The 25708-nt window shown below is 38.6% G+C and overlaps 1 protein-coding gene across 1 annotated transcript in view; it reads left to right on the top strand.

The window, feature by feature from the left end:
• LOC128640862 (tenascin-N-like) overlaps positions 1–25708 on the top strand; it is a 103399-nt gene that overhangs the window by 27242 nt on the left and 50449 nt on the right. The window contains exons 3-6 of the mRNA XM_053693307.1: positions 1301–2233; positions 3235–3609; positions 4467–4730; positions 5660–5845. Coding sequence (XP_053549282.1) covers positions 1301–2233; positions 3235–3609; positions 4467–4730; positions 5660–5845 — 1758 coding nt within the window. The remainder of the gene's footprint in view (positions 1–1300; positions 2234–3234; positions 3610–4466; positions 4731–5659; positions 5846–25708) is intronic.

Below are 25708 nucleotides of genomic sequence, written 5' to 3'. Positions count from 1 at the left end.
TGTGGAGCGAGGCAGAGAGTTCCACAAGATGGGAGCCAGTCTGGAGAAGTCCTGTAAAAGGGAGTGTGATGAGGTTACAAGAGAAGAGGAGAGTAGGAGGTCATGAGCAGAGCGAAGGAGATGGGAGGGAGAGTATCTGGAGACAAGGTCTGAGATATAGGGGGGAGCAGTGCAGTTGAGGGCTTTGTTTGTCAGAGTGAGAATTTTGTGTTTGATCCTAGAGGCAAGAGTAAGCCAGTGAAGGGATTGGCAGAGAGGTGCAGCAGATGAAGAGCGACAAGTAAGGAAGATGAGCCTGGCAGAGGCATTCATTATGGATTGTAAAGGAGCTAGGCGGCAGGTGGGGAGACCAGAAAGGACAGAGTTGGAATAATCGATGTGGGAAAGGATGAGAGAGTGGATTCAAATCTTAGTTGTGTCTTGTGTAAGGAAGTGTTTAATTTTAGAGATGTTTTTGAGGTGGAAGTGGCAGGCTTTAGCCAAGGACTGAATGTGAAGAGTGAAAGAGAGATCTGAGTCAAATGTGACCCTTAGACATCGGTTATGCGGGGTAAGGGTAATGATGGAGTTGTCGACAGTTATAGAGTGATTGGGGGTGGAGATTTTGGAAGAAGGGGGGAAAATAAGGAGCTCAGTTTTGGAGAGATTTAGCTTGAGGTAGTGAGAGGACATCCAGGAAGAGATGTGAGAAAGACAGTTATTCTTTCTGCTATTGCCGCCCCCTGCTCACTGGCAGCCAATTGGCTGCTAGCAGGGGCTGTCAATCATCCAGATGGGTTTGGGATGATTTCAATCCGCCACCTAAAAGGTGGCGGACAGATTGAGGAGAAGCAGTTTTATGACCGCTGCTTCTTAACTTTCGTTTCAGATGAGCCTAAAATGATGGAGCCCTTTGGCTGCTATAGAGTTAGGTATAATTATTTAAAACCAAAAAATAAAGCAGTAATTAACATTATTGAAATTTCATCTGTGGTAAAATAGAAACATCTTCAATATCTGGTAAAAAATAATAGTTACATGCAGATTTAAATAAAAATAATTAAATATGATTTATAAGTTGTGGTTATAGTATGTCACGATTAGGGAATCAGTTTGATATTTAAATGCCAAGGCTTTCCTTAGGGTATCTTGAGGGATGTTAAAATTTATAGCCAAACATTGACAAAAAGTTTGTTCATGCATTTTTACTTTTTGCTCTCCATATTCTTTTTTGGCTTTTTCTCTATCATTCTAGGTATCAATGGGTCTATATCGGTCGTTAATATTTTTTTCTGTCTTGTCTGTTCTGTTTTTATTTCAGCACTTATAAATAACTGCAATGGAAATGGACAGTTTATTAAGGAGTTGGGCCGGTGTCAATGTGCTGATGGCTGGGAGGGACCAGACTGTTCCATTAAAAGTTGTCCGAACAACTGTGCAGGTAATGGAATATGCATTGACGGTGTCTGTCAGTGTGCTGAAGGTTTCACTGGCCCAGACTGCAGTGAAAAGAAGTGCGCCTATGATTGTGGAGAATTCGGACAATGCATTGATGGATTTTGTCAGTGTGCAGAGGGCTACACCGGCCCAGACTGCAGTGAAAAGAAGTGCGCCTATGATTGTGGAGAATTCGGACAATGCATTGATGGATTTTGTCAGTGTGCAGAGGGCTACACTGGCCCAGACTGCAGTGAAAAGAAGTGCGCCTATGATTGTGGAGAATTCGGACAATGCATTGATGGATTTTGTCAGTGTGCAGAGGGCTACACTGGCCCAGACTGCAGTGAAAAGAAGTGCGCCTATGATTGTGGTGAATTCGGAAAATGCATTGATGGATTTTGTCAGTGTGCGGAAGGCTACACTGGCTTAGACTGCAGAGAAAAGAAGTGCGCTTATGATTGTGGGGAATTCGGAAAATGCATTGATGGATCTTGTCAATGTGCGGAAGGCTACACTGGCTTAGACTGCAGAGAAAAGAAATGTGCTTACGACTGTGGTCGATTTGGAAAATGTGTTGATGGAGTTTGCAAATGTGCAGAAGGATACACTGGTCCAGCTTGCAGAAAAAAGAAGTGTCCATTTGACTGTGGTGAATTTGGAAAGTGCGTGGATGGTGTCTGCCAGTGTGCTGAGGAATACACTGGACCAGCCTGCAGACAGAAGAAGTGTGCAGTTGACTGTGGACCCAATGGGCGCTGTGTTAATGGGAAGTGTGTCTGCAATGTTGGCTATATGGGAATTAGTTGCTCTATAGGTAAACCTTGCTTGACCCCTTTAAATTATCTAAACTAACAGATTAATAATTGCAGTCTTGCATATTGCATTTTAACCACTATATCCTCTCTTTATAACATAAATTAATATTTATTGTACAAAATATTGTAAATATATAATAAATGTAAAACATGGGTAGAAACTCCACTCATACCTTCACTAGTGAGCAATTGGTGTGAGCCAAGAAGAGTAAAACATTCTATTTTTCCCAACATTAAGTAGTCTAATAACTTTTGTTTCCTTGCTATTATATATTACACAGTTAATTGTTTTGTGTCTTCATAACAACAGATGCTGCATACAAGGATAATGGTTTCCCATTAACAATTTTTTTTTATAAATAACTAAAGGAGAGAAAAAACAAAACAAAACACTGGTTGTGTGTAGTTATTTTATATATTATAGATCAGAACCATTAGGCGGAAAATCTGGAAATATGATCTATCAATCTCTCTATCATCTATCTCTCATCTGTCTGTCTATCTATAATATATCTATATATCTGTCTGTCTGTATCTATCGATCTATCTATAATCTAGCTATATGTCTATCTGTCTATCTATCTATCTATCTATCTATCTATCTATCTATCTATCTATCTATCTATCATATATCTTTCTCTCTGTATGCCTGTCTATATTTAAATCTCATTCTATTTATCTTTTTCTGTTTCTTGATCTCTTCCTATGTCTATATATAAACGTCTTAAACTGTTGTCACCCAACTTGCATCCTTCCATAACCCATGAAACCTAATAGAAAAAGCATTATCTGACAACGTATCTCCTTTCTGCTATAGCCTAATCATTAGTCCCTTGGTATAGGATGTTGAGCGCACAACCGATTTTCAGCATATGGTTCTGCATACCATTTCCTACTACTTGTTTATGCTTTATCTGTTATTTAAGCTATCACAATGCATCAAAATTATAATTGTACTAAATATAATGAAATGTTTTCTTTAAACTCTTGCTTATCTCAGAAATCGCCAGTCTATGCAGTGGGAATGGAAAATACCAACTGGAGTCTGGTACCTGTCAATGCGATGAAGGCTGGGAGGGCCCTGATTGTTCTCAGAGAAGCTGTCCCAATAACTGTGGTGGCAATGGCATATGCATTGATGGTGTCTGTCAATGTGCTAGTGGATTCACAGGTCCAGACTGCAGTGAGAAGGAGTGCCTACTGGACTGTGGTGAGAACGGGAAATGTGTTGATGATTCATGCCAGTGTGCAGTGGGATATACTGGCCCAACCTGCAGAGAGTTAGATTGTCTCATCAACTGTGGTGAAAATGGACGATGCGATGGAGGCCAGTGCTTCTGTGAGGAGGGTTTTATTGGCGAATCATGTTCAGAAGGTGAGAGACAATATTGCTTTCCAATAGTTGGTGGAGGGGGAACAAACATATAACTGTATTACTTTGTGAAAATGATTACAGTGCTCTCTGTCCTTTGCTCTAAACATGGTATGAACTGAGCAGTGTAAATATTCATGTTGGACCTCAGATGTGTAATACAATTCCTTCAAAGACTGCCAACCTCAAAACACCACAATAGCAACACTCCAAATCAGAAATCAGCGATCGCCTTTATGTGGGCACAGCTTTTCTAGGTTAATAGATTGTAAAATGATGATTACCTAACCAGAATGAGCTAAAAGGCTAGTGAGCAAGTTAAGCTACAAAAACTGACCCCTGGAACTAAACCTGGAATGTTACCCCTCTGCTCAGACAAGTACATCATTAATAGGAATGTTTAGATACAATCTCTACCACTAGTCCTTAACATTTAAATCCCTTTTTAAGATTCTAGGAGGTTCTGGGGTGTACTATGTACTTATATTCTTTGCTATACCCTTGCAAGGAATTATAAACAGGTAACGTAAGATTACCTCTACAAGTAAACTCTGCCCAATTGATATTTAGCTTTTAGTAACATTTTGCACATCCAAATATCATGGTCTAAACCCTCCCCTGCTATTTTCTGAGCCCCAAACCCCCCTCTGGCACCTGTTGTTACTATTTCCTGACCTGGTGTCAATTCATTCTTTATCCTTGGGGTTTGTAAGGGTCGTTTTATTGCAGTATTTATATGCTACAATGTATGTTCTTTATAAATTGTTTCAGTGCCTGCATTTATGTTTCACACAAGCATAATAAGCTAATATAGTATCTAGAACCACACCTTATATATTTCCTTTTTTTTTCTTTCATAGTAATGGCTGTACAAAATTTGCGCCTTATTGGCTCTACAGAAGAGTCACTAAACATTGCATGGGACCTACTAATGGATGCAGATTATTATTTAATTACTTACTATCCCTATAATTTGAAAACCATGAAGAAACAAGTACAGGTTTCTGGAAGTGAAGATTCAAATACACTCCTGGGTTTAAATTCTGGCACGTTATACACAGTTCTGATGTACCAAGTAAAGAATGGAGTAACCAGTAATCCTGCCGAACTTCAAGCTAGCACTGGTGAGAATGGACAATGTGAAATTGTTTTGTGGAGTCATATGGTGGTAGTTTAAAAAGTCAGAACTCTTCAACTACATATGCCCTAGGCAAAGTTAGCCTGTACAGTTCTGTTTATACGTGTATATGCTTTTTTTTTTGGTTACAATTTTTTTAAATTACAACTATAACAGGCAGAAGTGTTCTTGGCCTAGGCCATCCAGGCTTCTGTCTAGGGCAGCAGGATTGAGGGGGCAGCAAATGTTGAGGGGTACTTCTAATACATGACACCTCTTAAAGGAATACTGAACCCAATTTTTTTCTTTCATGATTCAGACACAGCATGCAATTTTAAGCAACTTTCTAATTCACTCCTGTTATCAATTTTTATTCGTTCTCTTGGTATCTTTGTTTAAAAAAGTAGGAATGAAAGCTTAGGAGCCGGACCATCTTTGGTTCAGCACCTGGGTCCAGCTTGCCGATTGGTGGCTAAATGTACCCACCAATCAGCAAGCACTATCCAGCAAGCACTATCCAGCATGCACTAACCAAAAATTGTTATTAGGAGTAAATTAGAAAGTTGCTGAAAATTGCATGCTCTATCTGAACCATGAAAGAAAAAATTTCAGTTTAGTGTCCCTTTAATGCTAATGCTCTCAGAATGTTTTATTAGTTAAGTTTAATACAAGTCCTGGTGAGTATAACCCTCTTACATAATATCATAGGATCCTGGGCTCACCTCTTTGCTGTTTGAGAGCTCACTATCCCCAGGTTGAAACCCTTATGTATATTAAGGGAACTGATTGGCAAAATTCTATGGTCATAGAGCCAAATTAATGGTGGGTGTCACATTAGTGTGTGGTGGGTGTCACATTAGTGTGTAGTGATTATACTGTATTTCTTCAGTGCTGAAGTGTAGCATGGGGGTAATTTGGTACATTTCTGTCTTGCAGAAGAAGCATTACTTGGAACATTATGGGTAACAGAAGAATCAGCAGATTCATTGGAGGTAGAGTGGGAAAATCCCCCCAATGAGGTTGATTATTTTAAACTGAAATATGCTCCCCAGCCAGGAGGAGCTGTAACTGAGGTGATGGTACCTCAAAGTAAGGACCCCAAGAGCAGGTATATAATTACAGGTAAGTTTCATAGCAAGATTTTCACCCTAATACAAAGTCTGTCCTTATCTAATACCTTATTTATCAATTCCTCCTTGTCTAACATTCAACTATTAACTATCTATCTATCTAGCTATATTTTATCTATCTGTCTATATAGATGTTTATCATCAATCTATTTATCTATCTATCTGTCTATCTATCTATCTATCTATCTATCTATCTATCTATCTATCTATCTATCTGTCTGTCTGTCTATCTATCATCTATCTATCTATCTATCTATTTATCTATCTATCTATCTATCTATCTATCTATCTATTATTATTCTTATTATTCTTCTTTATTTATAAAGCGCCAACAGATTCCGCAGCGCTGTTCATAGGTAACAAAGATAAAAGGACAGTACAATATGAGACACCAGACAAAATTTAACAAACAAATACAGGAGGAATTGGGAGCCCTGTTCCCGTGGGAACTTACAATCTAAATGGGTAGGAGGATGAGAAACAGGAGGTGGGGACTGCAAAGGTGGGAGTGATGTTAGTGTGAAGTTAGATGAGGGCAACTATTAGGCAAGTGGAATTCATTAGTTACTGATTTGGTTATAGGCTTCCCTGAACAAGAAGGTCTTTAGGGAGCGTTTAAAGGAGGAGAGGTTGGGGGAAAGTCTGACAGCACAAGGAAGTGCGTTCCAGAGGGTTGGTGCCGCACGAGAGAAGTCCTGTAGTCTAGCATGAGAGGAGGTGATGGTAGAAGAGGCAAGGAGTAGATCGTTGTTGGATCTTAGGGGACGGGCTATAATTTAAAAGCTTTTCCTACTTAAAGGGACATGAAACCACAAAAATTTATTTCATGATTCAAATAGAGAATACAATTTTAAACAACATTCCAATTCACTTCTATTATCTAATTTGCTTGATTAATGCACATGGGTGAGACAATCACATGAGGCATCTATGTACAGCCACCAATCAGCAACTACTGAGCCTATTTAGATATTATTTTCAACAAATTATATCAAGAGAATAAAGCAAATTAGATAATAGCAGATAATAGAAGTACATTAAAATGTTATTTAAAAATTTGTGCTCTTTCTAAATCATAACAATTAAGTCCAAATCTGTCAGACTGTCCTCCAAATTTATAGCTTATTTGCTCTCTATATAAACACCAACTGACCTGCTTTTTTTGCTAAATTCTGTCCTTTGCTCCTACTAATATATTTTCAATAACACTATCACATTATAAGCTTTTGTTTTTACCAATCACTGATTTCGCAGTATAGAATTCATACAAGATTTTATTGGTAAGACCGGTCTAGATATATTAGTACAGTTGTTTCCATCTAAGCCCTAGAAACATGTGAACAGAGTACTTATACTCTTTTAAAAAGGTATAAATTGCATAAAAACAGAACCTAAAAGATCTGTACTTAGGTCTACCATCTAATACCATTTCAGCCACCCAAGTCAGTAATGAGTGCTTGTCATAGGACTCATGGTAGTGACAACAGTTTTGATTCCATGTGGTAGATTTATTAAACATCAGACGGACATGATTATATGTCCTCTTATATTTAAAAGGGCAGTATACCTCAATTTTCATATAACTGCATGTAATAGATACTACTATAAAGAATAATATACACAGATACTGATATAAAAATCCAGTATACAACCGTTTAAAAACTTACCTAGAAGCTTCCAGTTTAGCTCTGTTTAAAAGGTTTCTGGAACACCCACTGCAAGTGGGAAATAGCAGACAGCCCCCCCCCCCCTTCCTTTGCATATGAAAAGACCCTTTACACAAGCAGAAGCAAGCTGGAGTAGATAAACATCGGTATTCTCGTAAAACTTTGGGGCTTGGTTAGGAGTCTGAAAACCGAGCAATGTTATTTAAGAATAGCATAACTATCTATTTAAAAAACCAAAAACAAAAAACTGTATGGGCTATATAAATGAATCCTCTACAAAACATTTATGCAAAGAAAAATCTAGTGTATAATGTCCCTTTAAAGGGACAGTATAAACTCATTTTCATATAACTGCATGTAATAGACACTACTATAAAGAATAAGATGCACAGATACTGATATAAAAATCCAGTATAAAATGGTTTAAAAACGTACTTAGAAGCTTTCAGTTTAGCTCTGTTGAAAAAGTAGTTGGAAAGCCCACTGCAAGTGGGAAATAAGACACTCCCCCTCCCCCTTCTTTTGCATATGAAAAGACCCTTTACACAAACAGGAGCAAGCTGGAGAAGGTAGCTGACGGTATTCAAATAAAACATTGGGGCTTGGTTAGGAGTCTTAAAATCAGAGCAATGTTATTTAAAAATAAGCAAAATTATAAAAAAAATTCAAAAACCAACTTTATGGGCTTTATAAATAGATCATCTACAAAACATTTATGCAAAGAAAAAAATAGTGTATAATGGCCCTTTAAGGCTTTTACAGACACATTTTGTTCAGGCTATAAAGCAAAAACTTCAAACAAGAAACAAAAATGAGAGGTTGTGAGAAGCAAAATTTATTTTAGGAAATCTCTGCTATTAATAATTTTAAACATCACTACCATATTGATTAGTCCACACAATAAAAAGGCACAGCTTTAGAGTGCTAGTGTAAAGTTCCAGGAAAAGGTTTTGATTGAAAGTGTAGAGAATATATTTATAGGTGTAGCGTCATCTATAAGGTAAAAAAGTATGGAATATTGGGTTATTGCATTAACCCCACAAAACTATTGTCATTATTGTTTTATGTTGTAAAAGGGCTTTCCTTATTGTGACTCATTTTGACTGGTTTTCTGATAGATCCTTTTCAGGTTTTATAAATTATTGTCTTTGTTTTGGAATTCTGAGGCTTAAAGGGACAGTCTACCATAGAATTGTTATTGTTTTTAAAAGATAGATAATCCCTTTATTACCCATTCCCCAGTTTTGCATAACCAACACAGTTATATTAATGTACTTTTTACCTTTGTGATTACCTTGTATCTAGGAACCTTCTTCCAGCCCCCTGATCACATGACTGTGACTGTTTATTATCTATTGTCTTAAATTTAGCATTGTATTGTGCTAGATCTTAAATAACTTTCTGTGCCTGAACACAGTGTTATCTATATAGCCACGTGTACTTTCTGTCTCTTTGTGTTGAAAAGAGATTTAAAAAGCATGTGATAAGAGGCAGCCCTCAAAGGCTTAGAAATTAGCATATGAGCCTACCTATGTTTTGTTTAAACTAAGAATACCAAGAGAAAAAAGCAAATTTGATGATAAAAGTAAATTGGAAAGTTGATTAAAATCAAAAGTCCTATCTGAATAATGAAAATTTAATTTATATTAGACTGTCCCTTTAAAGTGATACTAAACCCATTTTTTTCAGATAGAGCATGCAATTTTTAGCAACTCTCTAATTTACTCCTATTATAATTTTTTCTTCTTTCTCTTGTTTTCTTTTTTGAAAAAGCAGGAATGTAAGCTTAAGAGCCAGCCCATTTTTGGTTGATCACCTGGGTAGCTACTCAGGTCAGGTGCTGAACCTAAAATGGGCCCGCTCCTAACCATTAATTTCTGATTTGTCAAATAAAGATAGCAAGAGAACGAAGAAAAATTGATAATAAGAGTAAATTAGAAAGTTGCTTAATATTGCATGCTCCAGTCTATCTGAATCATGAAAGAAAAAAATTGGGTTTAGAATCCCTTTAAATGGGGTAGTGGATTTTTGATGGGATGGTTTAAGGTGCTTTTTTGTTGTAGGGCTTTTCAAACCTACCCTCATTTCTTTAGGGGAGGGTGCTTATATGGTACTCTAAAACCTTTGGTACTTCTTCTCTGTAAATAAGAGTTACCCCAAAGACCCACATGGAAGCTTATTTAATGTTTAATTTTAATTATTTTAAACATTTAATATTTTGTTGGTGATGCCTTGAGAACTCATTTGTCTCAATGACGCAGAAAATATATGAGTTATAAGAGTTATAAGTATATGTAAGAGCCTAAGAGTCCAGCTGTTTGTAGATCACCTTCTTAAGAGCTGACTACAACAGTGTGCTCTACAAATAACCGATGATAATAATAATAATAATAATAATAATAATAATAATAATAATAATAATAATATATATATAATATCTACCATTTTTACTTGGGAACTTGGAGAGTTTTGATTTATTTATTTTTAAACAGGAGTGGGGCATACAGATCTGGTTAGTTATTTATGATATATGTCTTCTCCACTGATTTTATCCTAAGACCTCTAAGGAATTTATTGCATATATAGGCTTCACCTTTTTATTATGAGGTTTCTGCCCATCAAACACATAAATACAGAGTGTGACTCTAATGACTTAAGATTTAGGATATTAAACCATCATTTTGGATTTATAGTTATTCATTTCATGCTGCCTGATACAGACATATTTTTAACTGATCCCTCATATACAAAGGTCTTGTTAATGCATGTTAGTTGAAGCTTCACCTCTATAAACCAGAGACATCTGTTTGTACAGCGGCTTCTACATATTTGCAGGGCCCCAAGGCTTTCAAGGAGATATCAATGTTAAACTGAGTGGATATTTATAGTAAGAAATGCCTAATAAATTGAAGGAATAGACATTAAACATGTGAATTTCCATTTCCAATTATGTCACAAAATGGTGGAACACAGATTTTGCTGAATTGGTGTAACATCTGATAAACAATTAGAGAATAATATCTATGTAAAACAAGAAGAAGAATATCTATGTAACACAAAGGTTGTTTGTAAGCAACATCTATTACAAGAATTTTATTATACACACGTTTTACTGCTTAAAGGGACACTCAAGTCAAAATCAACTTTTATGATTTAGAAAGACCATTCAGTTTTAAGACACTTTCCAATTTACTTCCATTATCAAATTTTTATATGCACACTTTCTGAGACACCAACTCCTACTGAACATGTGCACAAGCTCACAGGATAAACCTATACTAGTCTGTGATTGGATGATGCCTGTCACATGATACAAGGAGACAGAAAATGGGAGAACAAATACATCTTTTTATTGTGCACTTGTTAATTATGCAATTCTACGGTATTAAGTGGTCCTTTAAAGGGACACTGAACCCACATTTTTTCTTTCGTGATTCAGACAGAGCATGACATTTTAAGCAACTTTCTAATTTACTCCTGTTATCAAAATTTCTTCATTCTCTTGGTATCTTTATTTGAAATGCAAGAATGTAAGTTTAGATGCCGGCCCATTTTTGATGAACAACCTGGGGTGTCCTTGCTGATTGGCAAATAAATTCATCCACCAATAAAAAAAGTGCTGTCCAGAGTTCTGAAGCTTAGATGCCTTCTTTTTCAAATAAAGATAGCAAGAGAACGAAGAAAAATTAATAGTAGGAGTAAATTAGAAAGTTGCTTAAAATTGCATGCTCTATCTGAATCACAAATGAAAAATTTTGGGTTCAGTGTTCCAAATGCCAAACGCACAAACTGACATGATGTACAGAATTCATTAAAATGTAGTGGCTTAGAACCTTTGGCCTTTCTTCTGTTGTGTAAATATGTTTATCGATGAAGTGACTTAGGGCCTGATTTTCTAAAGCTGTATGGTCAGGAAAGATTACTTAAAATAAATCTGCTAGTACTAAGGGCTCCTTCACAGGATTCTGGAAAGAAACAGGCTGTTGTTATATATCTTAGCTTACAATATTATTTAATTTTATCTAAGCAGTAACCTCCAACGTGTTATATACAGCATCTATACGTAACAATATTTCTGATTAATGGAATTATAAATATTAATAATCGATCATAAAATTATCGTCAGCAATACCTCCAATTAATATAGTGGAATTTGTCAATAAACTCCAGTGAAACATTATATAATCTCTATTGTGTATTCCAGAATGATATTAAGATCTCTAGAAATGATGACAATAAAATTATTATAAGCATTACTAGTTAATCTCAAATTAAATTAATTCCTGAATTCTGATCAGTTAATCTTTGTATACACTTTGATTATATTTATGTAGCAACTGAACATCACCTATGACCAGTTATATCTATCAATTGATCAACACATCTTTAAAATATTAAGCAGGCCATAGAGATATTTAGATTAATAACTATTCAATAGATTTTGTCTATTATCCTGTAAATGGAAGAAATATTTCTATAGATTAACCTTAAATCAAAATGAATTAAACATCAGATATTACCATTAAACTTACAACTTTTGCAACTCATTTCCTTTTTCGATTTGTCACAATGGACTGACTCTCCCACTCACAAAGATGGTCACTCCCTTGACCTGATCTTTAGCTATCAATGCACTATTTCAAACTTCACAAACTCTCCTTTTCCTCTTTCTGACCACTATCTCCTCACTTGCAACATCACATCCCTCCCTACAACTCTCCCTCCTTCTACTCCTTACACCAAACTTCACAGAAGCATTATGTCATTAGATCAGCAACAGCTTGCTAATTCCCTCAAACCTCTCCTCTCATCCATCTCCTCCTTCTCCTGCCCTGACCAATCTATCTGCCACTATAATTCCACCCTTACATTGGTCCTTGACAATCTGGCCCCTCTTACCATAGCTCGGAAATCTCACACTCATCCTCAGCCCGGGCATACTCCTCTGACACAGTACCTGTGCAGATGTTCCCGTACCGCTGAGCGGCACTGAAGAAAATCTTGGAGTTCAGCTGATTTCCTTCATTACAAGTTCATTTTGAATTCCTACTATTCTGCAATTAATCTCTATAAGCAACATTACTTATTTACTCTTATCTCTAATCTTTCTTCAAACCCTAAACGTCTGTTCTCCACTTTCAATATTCTTCTCCGCCCACTCCTACCCTCTAATACAACTTCTCTGTCAGCTCAAGACTTTGCCAGCCACTTCAATAACAAAATCAACTCCATCAGAAACTAAATCAGCTCTCAACATACTTCCACTCTCTCACCCCCTCAAACGCTCGCAATCAACCACAATTCACATAGCCATAAATTTAGCTCTTTCTCCCCTGTTACTGAGGAAGAAATCTCTGCACTTATACTGAGCTTGCACCTCACTACCTGTCCTCTTGACCCTATCCCCTCAAAGTTGCTCCCCTCCCTCTCTTCTCTCCCTCAGCACCGGTATATGTCCCTCATCTCTGAAACATGCACTGGTCACACCTTTCCTCAAAAAACTTCTCTTGATCCAACCTCCCCATCCAACTACTGCCCTATTTCCCTACTCCCTCTTGCCTCAAAGCTTCTCGAGAAGCTAGTATATGCACATCTATCCCATTTCCTTACATTAAACTCCCTCCTCAACCCACTGCAATCTGGATTTAGTCCTCATCACTCTACAGAGACAGCAATAGTTAAGGTTAACAACGACCTACTTACAGCAAAATCAAAAGTCCACTTCTCTCTGCTTATCCTCCTTGATTTGTCTGCATCCTTTGATACTTTTGACCATCCTCTTTTGCTCCAAACCCTCCAATCCTTTGGAATTTGTGACACAGCCCTCTTGTGGTTCTCTTCCTAACCTGTCAAACCGTACCTTTAGTGTAGCCTTCTCTGGGGCCTCCTCTGCCCCGTCACCATTTTCTGATGGGGGACCGCAAGGCTCTGTTCTCGGTCCTCTTCTTTTCTCAATCTACATGTCATCATTAAGTTCCCTAATAAAGTCCCACGGGTTCCAATATAATTTATATGCAGACGACACCCAAATCTACTTCTCTGCGCCAGACCTATCTCCTTCCTTGCTAACCCGTGTCACTAACTGTCTTTCTCACATCTCTTCCTGCATGTCCTCTCACTGCCTCAAGCTAAATCTCTCCAAAACTGAGCTCCTTATTTTCCCTCCTTCTTCTAAAATCTTCACCCCCAATCTCTCTATAACTGTTGGCAACTCCATCATTACCCCTACCCCGCATGCCCGATGTCTTGGGGTCACACTTGACCCAAATATTTATTTCACTCTTCAAATTCAGTCCTTGGCTAAATCCTGCCACTTCCACCTTAAAAACATCTCTAAAATGAGACATTTCCTTACACAAGACACAACTAAGATTTTAATCCACTCTCTCATCCTTCCCACCTCTATTACTGCAACTCTGTCCTCTCTGGTCTCCCCAGCTGAGGCCTAGCTCCTTTACAATCCATAACGAATGTCTCTGCCAGGCTCATCTTCCTTACACGTTGCTCTTCATCGGCTGCACCTCTCTGCCAATCCACTCATTGGCTTCCTCTTGCCTCCAGGATTAAACACAACATTCTCACTGACATACAAAGCACTCAACTGCACTGCTCCCCCCTATATCTCAGACCTTGCCTCCAGATACTCTCCCTCCCGTCCCCTTCGCTCTGCTCATGACCTCCTACTCTCCTCCTCTCTTGTTACCTCCTCACACTCCAGCTTACAGGACTTCTCCAGATTGGCTCCCATCTTGTGGAACTCTCTGCCTTGCTCCACAAGACTCTCCCTTAGTTTTGAAAACTTCAAGCGCTCCCAAAAGACTCTACTGTTCAGGGATGCATACAACCTATACTAACCTTTCTTTATATAATTTCCTCTTCTCCATTGCTATCCCCTTGAACCCCCTTAGTATGTAAGCCTAAGAGCCATGCTGTTTGTAGATCACCTTCTTTAGAGCTGACTACAACAGTGCGACTCTTGTCAGGGCCCTATACCCATCTGATCCTTATAAATGTTTCCTTGTATTTCGCCTATGTTTATAGCACTGCAGAATCTGTTGGTGCTCTACAAATAATCGATAATAATAATAATAATTAGCCAGCAACACTTACTCCAATACCAAAATATGGACTACTTACTTAACAATGCTTAGTTAACAATATAACCAAATCTTTCCACACAAATCTTACCAAATCTCAATAAATCTAATGGAATTTCCAGAAAACAAATTAAGATATTTTTAACCCAATATAATCTAATATACTTTATTTAAACTCAGAGATTGTTACACAATACTAACAATTTAACATATACCAATTAATCTAGCATGAGATAACTTCTTATTTAGCCAGAATGAAACAAATTCTAAAAAATATTACAATAACTACAAATAACTTATGACATTAAAATACATAAATCCTTTCTTAATAATACTATTTAACACTAGTACTCTTACTACCCTGGTCTAATTAATATTAAATATAAGAATAAGATACATTCTAATTTACAGCTGCTGCTATACTATAACGAATTTCTTTGCTAAGGCCTATTTAATATATAAAATAAATTAAACGCCCATACATAACAAGATAACCAAATCGAGAGTTTCAGCTTCCAGATATTCTATTGGTCATACATGAAGGAATATTCCACTTATTTTGCAAGGGTACAGGTCACAGAGTATATCTCTTGTCCATAGATAGTGTTCCAGCCAAGTGTCAGAGAAAGTATAGGCCCAAAATGTGCCTATACTTTCTTACAAAGTGATACTGTCCCCTCTTGCATAGAGTGAAAGGCTATATCAGTCATAAGCCACTCCTTCATTCTATAATCATTCCAATAGGATCTGGTTATGCCCTTTGAGCCGGAGCTCAACTCTCATAGGTTACTTGTAATGCCATTCAATTTCCTTAAATTTAATTTCTCTGGCTGTAATTCCCATATTGGACACCAGAGGGCAAAATGAGTAGGAGTATAGTTTCATTATTTAAAATATTTTGTTTCTCAATTCCAGGGATATATATTTTTATCACATTTTTATTTAATACACTCATATTTTATAGCTCAATAAACTATTTGGTCAATTTGATATGGTATTTTTTAGTTTGGCTGAGAATATGTATTTCAATACCAAATATGAGTATATTGATTTAGTATTAGACATATTTCTAATTGCATATCTGCCTACTTATAATACACATATATTCAGTGTGTGTCTCAATACAATTCTACTTAATATTTTAAGAGATGTATTTAAAAGTCACATTTTTTATGAGGGGACTTAAAAGGATTTTAATTTAATACTTTCAGTATGATATTAAATAAAATATCAGTTCATGTAATATACTACTGGTATATATTGCATTTCCCAGTCACCATCTTATATCATATATGTAATTGGAAGTAAACTCTGTAGTAACTAATTATACAGATATATTTATTTGATTCTGGTTTACTATTAATATAAATATACTCCATATTTGGTACATCTCTTGATAATGTTATTTTGAATGCACGAAAACACAGATATAATACAATTTATTGGACAATTGATTGAAGATGTATTCATTTTCAAACCTCATTGGGATCAGATTATGTAATAAAGCAAATGCTGTTTATTTTGAAATATCATCAAACATTTTAAATTCACCAATGCAGCCATTTATTTAATATAGCAGTCATTTATTCATTATGGTATATCAGGCATAAATGTATATTTCCCAGACCAATATATATTCAGACAAGAATTGTGTATTCAAGGGTTGCAGGAATTACAGTGTCTTGTTTATACATACATAGGCCTCTATTTATCAAGCTGTCAACCGCAAATACGCTGGAATTCCACAGCGTATTTGTGGCGAGCCTGATTCGCCTTAGTTATCAAACCCTACAGACCGGCAAAAACATAATTTATGCTTACCTGATAAATTTATTTCTCTTGTAGTGTATCCAGTCCACGGATCATCCATTACTTATGGGATATTAACTCCTCCCCAACAGGAAGTGCAAGAGGATTCACCCAGCAGAGCTGCTATATAGCTCCTCCCCTAACTGCCATTACCAGTCATTCGACCGAAAACATGCAGAGAAAGGAAAACCATAGGGTGCAGTGGTGACTGTAGTTTAATGGAAAAATTACCTGCCTTAAAGTGACAGGGCGGGCCGTGGACTGGATACACTACAAGAGAAATAAATTTATCAGGTAAGCATAAATTATGTTTTCTCTTGTTAAGTGTATCCAGTCCACGGATCATCCATTACTTATGGGATACCAATACCAAAGCTAAAGTACACGGATGACGGGAGGGACAGGCAGGCTCTTTATACGGAAGGAAACACTGCCTGAAGAACCTTTCTCCCAAAAACAGCCTCCGAAGAAGCAAAAGAGTCAAATTTGTAAAATTTGGAAAAAGTATAAAGAGAAGACCAAGTTGCAGCCTTGCAAATCTGTTCAACAGAAGCCTCATTCTTAAAGGCCCAAGTGGAAGCCACAGCTCTAGTAGAATGTGCTGTAATTCTTTCAGGAGGCTGCTGTCCAGCAGTCTCATAGGCTAACCGTATTATGCTACGAAGCCAAAAGGAGAGAGAGGTAGCCGAAGCTTTTTGACCTCTCCTCTGACCAGAATAAACGACAAACAGGGAAGACGTTTGTCGAAAATCCTTAGTTGCCTGTAGATAAAATTTCAGGGCACGGACTACATCTAGATTGTGTAGCAGACGTTCCTTTTTCGAAGAAGGATTAGGACACAAAGATGGAACCACAATCTCTTGATTGATATTCCTGTTAGTGACCACCTTAGGTAGGAACCCAGGTTTAGTACGCAGAACTACCTTGTCTGAATGAAAAATCAGATAAGGAGAATCACAATGTAAGGCAGATAACTCAGAGACTCTTCGAGCCGAGGAAATCGCCATTAAAAACAGAACTTTCCAAGATAACAACTTGATATCAATGGAATGAAGGGGTTCAAACGGAACCCCCTGTAAAACATTAAGAACTAAGTTCAAACTCCTTGGTGGAGCAACAGTTTTAAACACAGGCTTGATCCTAGCTAAAGCCTGACAAAAAGCTTGAACGTCCGGAACTTCTGACAGACGTTTGTGTAAAAGAATGGACAGAGCTGAAATCTGTCCCTTTAAGGAACTAGCGGATAAACCCTTTTCTAAACCTTCTTGTAGAAAAGACAATATCCTCGGAATCCTAACCTTACTCCATGAGTAACTCTTGGATTCGCACCAATATAAGTATTTGCGCCATATCTTATGGTAAATCTTTCTGGTAACAGGCTTCCTAGCCTGTATTAAGGTATCAATAACTGACTCAGAAAAACCACGTTTTGATAAAATCAAGCGTTCAATTTCCAAGCAGTCAGCTTCAGAGAAATTAGATTTTGATGTTTGAAGGGACCCTGGATCAGAAGGTCCTGTTTCAGAGGTAGCGACCAAGGTGGACAGGATGACATGTCCACTAGATCTGCATACCAAGTCCTGCGTGGCCATGCAGGCGCTATTAGAATCACTGATGCTCTCTCCTGTTTGATTCTGGCAATCAATCGAGGAAGCATCGGGAAGGGTGGAAACACATAAGCCATCCCGAAGGTCCAAGGTGCTGTCAAAGCATCTATCAGAACCGCTCCCGGATCCCTGGATCTGGACCCGTAACAAGGAAGCTTGGCGTTCTGTCGAGACGCCATGAGATCTATCTCTGGTTTGCCCCAACGTCGAAGTATTTGGGCAAAGACCTCCGGATGAAGTTCCCACTCCCCCGGATGAAAAGTCTGACGACTTAAGAAATCCGCCTCCCAGTTCTCCACTCCCGGGATGTGGATTGCTGACAGGTGGCAAGAGTGAGACTCTGCCCAGCGAATTATCTTTGATACTTCCATCATTGCTAGGGAGCTTCTTGTCCCTCCCTGATGGTTGATGTAAGCTACAGTCGTGATGTTGTCCGACTGAAACCTGATGAACCCCCGAGTTGTTAACTGGGGCCAAGCCAGAAGGGCATTGAGAACTGCTCTCAATTCCAGAATGTTTATTGGTAGGAGACTCTCCTCCTGATTCCATTGTCCCTGAGCCTTCAGAGAATTCCAGACAGCGCCCCAACCTAGTAGGCTGGCGTCTGTTGTTACAATTGTCCAGTCCGGCCTGCTGAATGGCATCCCCCTGGACAGATGTGGCCGAGAAAGCCACCATAGAAGAGAATTTCTGGTCTCTTGATCCAGATTCAGAGTAGGGGACAAGTCTGAGTAATCCCCATTCCACTGACTTAGCATGCACAATTGCAGCGGTCTGAGATGTAGGCGTGCAAAGGGTACTATGTCCATTGCTGCTACCATTAAGCCGATCACCTCCATGCATTGAGCTACTGACGGGTGTTGAATGGAATGAAGGACACGGCATGCATTTTGAAGCTTTGTTAACCTGTCTTCTGTCAGGTAAATCTTCATTTCTACAGAATCTATAAGAGTCCCCAAGAAGGGAACTCTTGTGAGTGGAAAGAGAGAGCTCTTCTTTTCGTTCACCTTCCATCCATGCGACCTTAGAAATGCCAGTACTAACTCTGTATGAGACTTGGCAGTTTGAAAGCTTGAAGCTTGTATCAGAATGTCGTCTAGGTACGGAGCTACCGCAATTCCTCGCGGTCTTAGTACCGCCAGAAGAGCACCCAGAACCTTTGTGAAGATTCTCGGAGCCGTAGCCAATCCGAATGGAAGAGCTACAAACTGGTAATGCCTGTCTAGAAAGGCAAACCTTAGATACCGGTAATGATCTTTGTGAATCGGTATGCGAAGGTAAGCATCCTTTAAATCCACTGTGGTCATGTACTGACCCTTTTGGATCATGGGTAAAATTGTCCGAATAGTCTCCATTTTGAACGATGGAACTCTTAGGAATTTGTTTAGGATCTTTAAATCCAGGATTGGCCTGAAAGTTCCCTCTTTTTTTGGGAACCACAAACAGATTTGAGTAAAACCCTTGTCCCTGTTCCGACCGTGGAACTGGATGGATTACTCCCATTAATAAAAGCTCTTGTACGCAGCGTAGAAACGCCTCTTTCTTTTTGGTTTCTATTTGGTTTGTTGACAACCTTGACAGATGAAATCTCTCTCTTGGGGGAGAGTATTTGAAGTCCAGAAGGTATCCCTGAGATATTATCTCTAGCGCCCAGGGATCCTGGACATCTCTTGCCCAAGCCTGGGCGAAGAGAGAAAGTCTGCCCCCCACTAGATACGTTCCCGGATCGGGGGCCCTCAATTCATGCTGTTTTAGGGGCACCAGCAGGTTTCCTGGCCTGCTTGCCCTTGTTCCAGGACTGGTTAGGTCTCCAGCCTTGTCTGTAGCGAGCAACAGATCCTTCTTGTTTTGGAGCAGAGGAAGTTGATGCTGCTCCTGCTTTGAAATTCCGAAAGGAACGAAAATTAGATTGTCTAGCCTTAGGTTTGGCTCTGTCTTGAGGTAGGGCAGGGCCTTTACCTCCTGTAATGTCAGCGATAATTTCTTTCAATCCGGGCCCGAATAAGGTCTGCCCTTTGAAAGGTATATTAAGTAATTTAGACTTAGAAGTAACGTCAGCTGACCAGGATTTTAGCCACAGTGCTCTGCGCGCCTGAATGGCGAATCCGGAATTCTTAGCCGTAAGCTTAGTTAAATGTACTACGGCATCTGAAATAAATGAGTTAGCTAACTTAAGAGCTTTAAGCCTGTGTGTAATCTCATCTAATGGAGCTGATTCAAGTGTCCCTTCCAGAGACTCAAACCAAAATGCTGCTGCAGCCGTGACAGGCGCAATGCATGCAAGGGGTTGCAATATAAAACCTTGTTGAACAAACATTTTCTTAAGGTAACCCTCTAACTTTTTATCCATTGGATCTGAAAAGGCACAGCTATCCTCCACCGGGATAGTGGTACGCTTAGCTAAAGTAGAAACTGCTCCCTCCACCTTAGGGATCGTTTGCCATAAGTCCCGTGTGGTGGTGTCTATTGGAAACATCTTTCTAAATATCGGAGGGGGTGAGAACGGCACACCGGGTCTATCCCACTCCTTAGTAACAATTTCAGTAAGTCTCTTAGGTATAGGAAAAACGTCAGTACTCGACGGTACCGCAAAATATTTATCCAACCTACACATTTTTTCTGGTATTGCAACTGTGTTACAATCATTCAGAGCCGCTAACACCTCCCCTAGTAATACACAGAGGTTTTCCAGCTTAAATTTAAAATTTGAAATATCTGAATCCAATCTGGATCAGAACCGTCAGCTGCAGAATGAAGCTCTCCGTCCTCATGTTCTGCAAGTTGTGACGCAGTATCTGACATGGCCCTAACATTATCAGCGCACTCTGTTCTCACCCCAGAGTGATCACGCTTACCTCTTAGTTCTGGTAATTTAGCCAAAACTTCAGTCATAACAGTAGCCATATCCTGTAATGTGATTTGTAATGGCCGCCCAGATGTACTCGGCGCCACAATATCACGCACCCCCCGAGCGGGAGATGCAGGTACTGACACGTGAGGCGAGTTAGTCGGCATAACTCTCCCCTCGTTGTTTGGTGAAATGTGTTCAATTTGTACAGATTGACTTTTATTTAAAGTAGCATCAATACAGTTAGTACATAAATTTCTATTGGGCTCCACTTTGGCATTAGCACATATAGCACAGATGTCTTCCTCTGAATCAGACATGTTTAACACACTAGCAAATAAACTAGCAACTTGGAAATACTTTTCAAGTAATTTACTATAATATTGATAGCAGAAAAAAAAGTTACAGAAATAAACGTTTTTTATCACAGTCAACTACAATCTCACAGCTCTGCTGTGAATGATTACCTCCCTCAAAACAAGTTTTGAAGACCCCTGAGTTCTGTAGAGATGAACCGGATCATGCAGGAAATACAATGAGCTTCTGACTGAATTTTTTGACCTCCCCCTCACACACAACAGTGAGAGAGATCAGTAAACTGTCATAAATTAAATAAAACAACTGCCAAGTGGAAAAAATAATGCCCAAAACATTTTATTCACCCAGTACCTCAGAAAATGAAACGATTTTACATGCCAGCAAAAAACGTTAAACATAAATTAAGTGTTATTAAAGAGCCTGTTGCCAGTCCCTGCAAATTAGGCTAAAGTCTTATGCACACAGTATAATTCCAGTGAAGTGCCATTCCCCAGAATACTGAAGTGTAAAATATACATACATGACAGCCTGATACCAGTTGCTGCTACTGCATTTAAGGCTGAGTTTACATTATATCGGTATGGCAGAATTTTCTCATCAATTCCATTGTCAGAAAATAATAAGCTGCTACATACCTCTTTGCAGATTAATCTGCCCGCTGTCCCCTGATCTGAAGTTTACCTCTCCTCAGATGGCCGAGAAACAGCAATATGATCTTAACTACGCCGGCTAAAATCATAGTAAAAACTCAGGTAGATTCTTCTTCAAATTCTACCAGAGAAGGAATAACACACTCCGGTGCTATTATAAAATAACAAACTTTTGATTGAAGGTATAAAACTAAATATAATCACCATAGTCCTCTCACACATCCTATCTAGTCGTTGGGTGCAAGAGAATGACTGGTAATGGCAGTTAGGGGAGGAGCTATATAGCAGCTCTGCTGGGTGAATCCTCTTGCACTTCCTGTTGGGGAGGAGTTAATATCCCATAAGTAATGGATGATCCGTGGACTGGATACACTTAACAAGAGAAAGTAGAATTTTGTGACGTAACATACGATCCGCAGGACTCAGTCTGACACAAATCAATACTTACGTCACTACAGATGTTCCGAACGCAAGTTCAGCACTATCTGACTACTTTTGCTAGTTATCAAATAACTAGCAGGTACGCTCTGCACTTTTCCGGCCCAGCGTACCTGGTTTTCAATCAATGGGAGTCTGAAAGAAGCGAAAGCTCATGTTCGCTGCTGCCCGATATCCCATTAATTCCTATGGTAAATGTCTACACCTAAGACCTTAACATGTACCCTAAGTCTAAACACCCCTAATCTGCCCCCCCCTACACCGCCGCAACTAAAAAAAGTGTTTAACCCTAAACCACCGCTCCCGCAGCCCACCGTCACCTACATTATACATATTAACCCTTAATCTGCCCCCCTATACCGCCAAAACTCTAATAAATGTATTAACCCCTAAACCGCCGCTCCCGTAGCCCACCGCAACTCTAATACAGTGTTTAACCCCTAATCTGCCACCCCCTGCACCGCCGCCACCTACATTATATTTATTAACCCCTAATCTGCTGCCCCCAACGTCGCTGACACTATATTAAATGTATTAACCCCTAAACCTAATTCTAACCTTAACACCCCCTAACTTAAATAAAATTTAAATATATCTAAATAAAATTACTATCATTAAATAAATTATTCCTATTTAAACTAAATACTTACCTATAAAATAGACCCTAAGATAGCTACAATATAACTAATATTTACATTGTAGCTAGCTTAGGGTTTATTTTTATTTTACAGGCAACTTTGTATTTATTTTAACTAGGTACAATAGTTATTAAATAGTTATTAACTATTTAATAACTACCTAGTTAAAATAAATTCAAATTTACCTGTAAAATAAAACCTAACCTAAGTTACAATTACACCTAACACTATACTATAATTAAATAAATTCCCTAAACTAAATACAATTAAATACAATTAAAAACAATTATCTAAAGTACAAAAAAAACAAACACTCCATTACAGAAAATAATACAATAATTACATTTTTTTAAACTAATTACACCTAAGCTAATCCCCCTAATAAAATAAAAAAGCCCCCAAAACAATAAAAGCCCTACCTAATACTAAATTACAAATAGCCCTTAAAAGGGCCTTTTGTGGGGCATTGCCCCAAAGTAATCAGCTCTTTTACCTGTAAACAAAAGTACAATACCCCCCAACATTAAAACCCACCACCCACACACCCAACTCTACTCTAAAACCCACCCAATCCCCCCTTAAAAAACCTAACACTAACCCCTTGAAGATCACCCTACCTTGAGAAGTCTTCACCCAGCCGGGCCGAAGTCCTCAACGTAGCCGGGCGAAGTGGTCCTCCAGATGGGCAGAAGTCTTCATCCAAATGGCATCTTCTATTTTCATCCATCCGGTGCGGAGCGGGTCCATCTTCAAGACATCCGACGTGGAGCATCCTCTTCTAACGACATCCGATGACTGAATGAATGGTCCTTTAAATGACGTCATCCAAGATGGCGTCCTTTGAATTCCGATTGGCTGATCCAATCAGCCAATAGAATGCAAGCTCAATCCTATTGGCTGATTGGATCAGCCAATAGAATGCAAGCTCAATCCTATTGGCTGATTGCATCAGCCAATAGGATTTTTCCTACCTTAATTCCGATTGGCTGATAGAATTCTATCAGCCAATCGGAATTCAAGGGATGCCATCTTGGATGACATCATTTAAAGAAACTGTCATTCAGTCGTCGGATGTCGTTAGAAGAGGATGCTCCATGTCGGATGTCTTGAAGATGGACCCGCTCCGCACCGGATGGATGAATATAGAAGATCCCGCTTGGATGAAGACTTCTGCCCGTCTGGAGGACCACTTCGCCCGGGTTTGTTGAGGACTTCGGCCCGGTTGGGTGAAGACGTCTCAAGGTAGGGTAATCTTCAAGGGGTTAGTGTTAAGTTTTATTAAGGGGGTATTGAGTGGGTTTTAGAGTAGGGTTGGGTGTGTGGGTGGTGGGTTTTAATGTTGGGGGGGTATTGTACTTTTTTTACAGGTAAAAGAGCCGATTACTTTGGGGCAATGTCCCGCAAAAGGCCCTTTTAAGGGCTATTTGTAATTTAGTATAGGGTAGGGGGTTTTATTATTTTGGGGGGCTTTTTTTATTTTATTAGTGGGATTAGATTAGGTGTAATTAGTTTAATTTTTTTTAATTATTTTATTATTTTCTGTAATTTAGTGGGGTTTTTTGTACTTTAGATATTGTTTTTAATTGTATTTAATTGTATTTAGTTTAGGGAAATAATTTAATTATAGTGTACTGTTAGGTGTAATTGTAACTTAGGTTAGGTTTTATTTTACAGGTATATTTGTATTTATTTTAACTAGGAAGTTATTAAATAGTTAATAACTATTTAATAACTATCGTAGCTAGTTAAAATAAATACAAAGTTGCCTGTAAAATAAAAATAAATCCTAAGCTAGCTACAATGTAACTATTAGTTATATTGTAGCTAGCTTAGGGTTTATTTTATAGGTATTTAGTTTTAAATAGGAATAATTTATTTTGATTAATTAAATTATATTTAAGTTAGGGGGTGTTAGGGTTAGACTTAGGTTTAGGGGTTAATACATTTAATATAGTGGCGGCGGTGTAGGGGGGGCAGATTAGGGGTTAATAAATATAATGTAGGTGGCGGCGGTGTAGTGGGGGGCAGATTAGGGGTTAATTAATATAATGCAGGTAGCGGTGGGCTCCGGGAGCGGCGGTTTAGGGGGTTAAACACTTTATTTAGTTGCGGTGGAGTCCGGGTGCGGTGGTTTAGGGGTTAATAACTTTATGTAGGTGGAGGCGGTATAGGGCGTGGAAGATTAGGGGTTAATATGTATAATGTAGGTGGCGGTGGGCTCCGGGAGCTGCGGTTTAGGGGTTAATAACTTTATGTAGGTGACGGCGGTATGGGGTGGAAGATTAGGGGTTAATATGTATAATGTAGGAAGCGGTGGGCTCCAGGAGTGGCGGTTTAGGGGTTAATACATTTATTAGAGTTGCGGTGGGCTCCGGGAGCGGCGGTATAGGACTAAACTGTATAGTATAATGTGGGTGCTTAGTCACAGGGTACCAAGAAAGCTGTAAAAAAGCCGAAGAGCAGCGAGATCGATGACTGTTAGTTAACAACAGTCCACTGCTCATCGCCCCGTACTTGGTGCACGGCTTTTTGATAGCTTTTTTGATAATTTTGGAGAGCGTATTCAGGTCCGCGGCAGAGATGTTAGGCGATCTTAAGTGAGCGTATTGGTGCCATTGAATGCAGGTAAGTTGACGGCTTGATAAATAGAGGCCATAGTGTAAATTAACTGCTTTCCCAAAGATTTTGCTTGCTAGCTTCAAAGGACTAATTACTGTAGACTGTGTCTTCCTGACTAAAGAAGTGTTTTTGGTGATGTAATAGGAAATCTTATTAAACAATTC

The sequence above is a fragment of the Bombina bombina genome, chromosome 10 (genome assembly GCF_027579735.1).
Source record: "Bombina bombina isolate aBomBom1 chromosome 10, aBomBom1.pri, whole genome shotgun sequence".
Classification (NCBI taxonomy): Eukaryota; Metazoa; Chordata; class Amphibia; order Anura; family Bombinatoridae; genus Bombina; species Bombina bombina.
The sequence above is the reverse complement of the archived record's forward strand: the minus strand, read 5'-3'. Positions and strand labels throughout refer to the sequence as shown.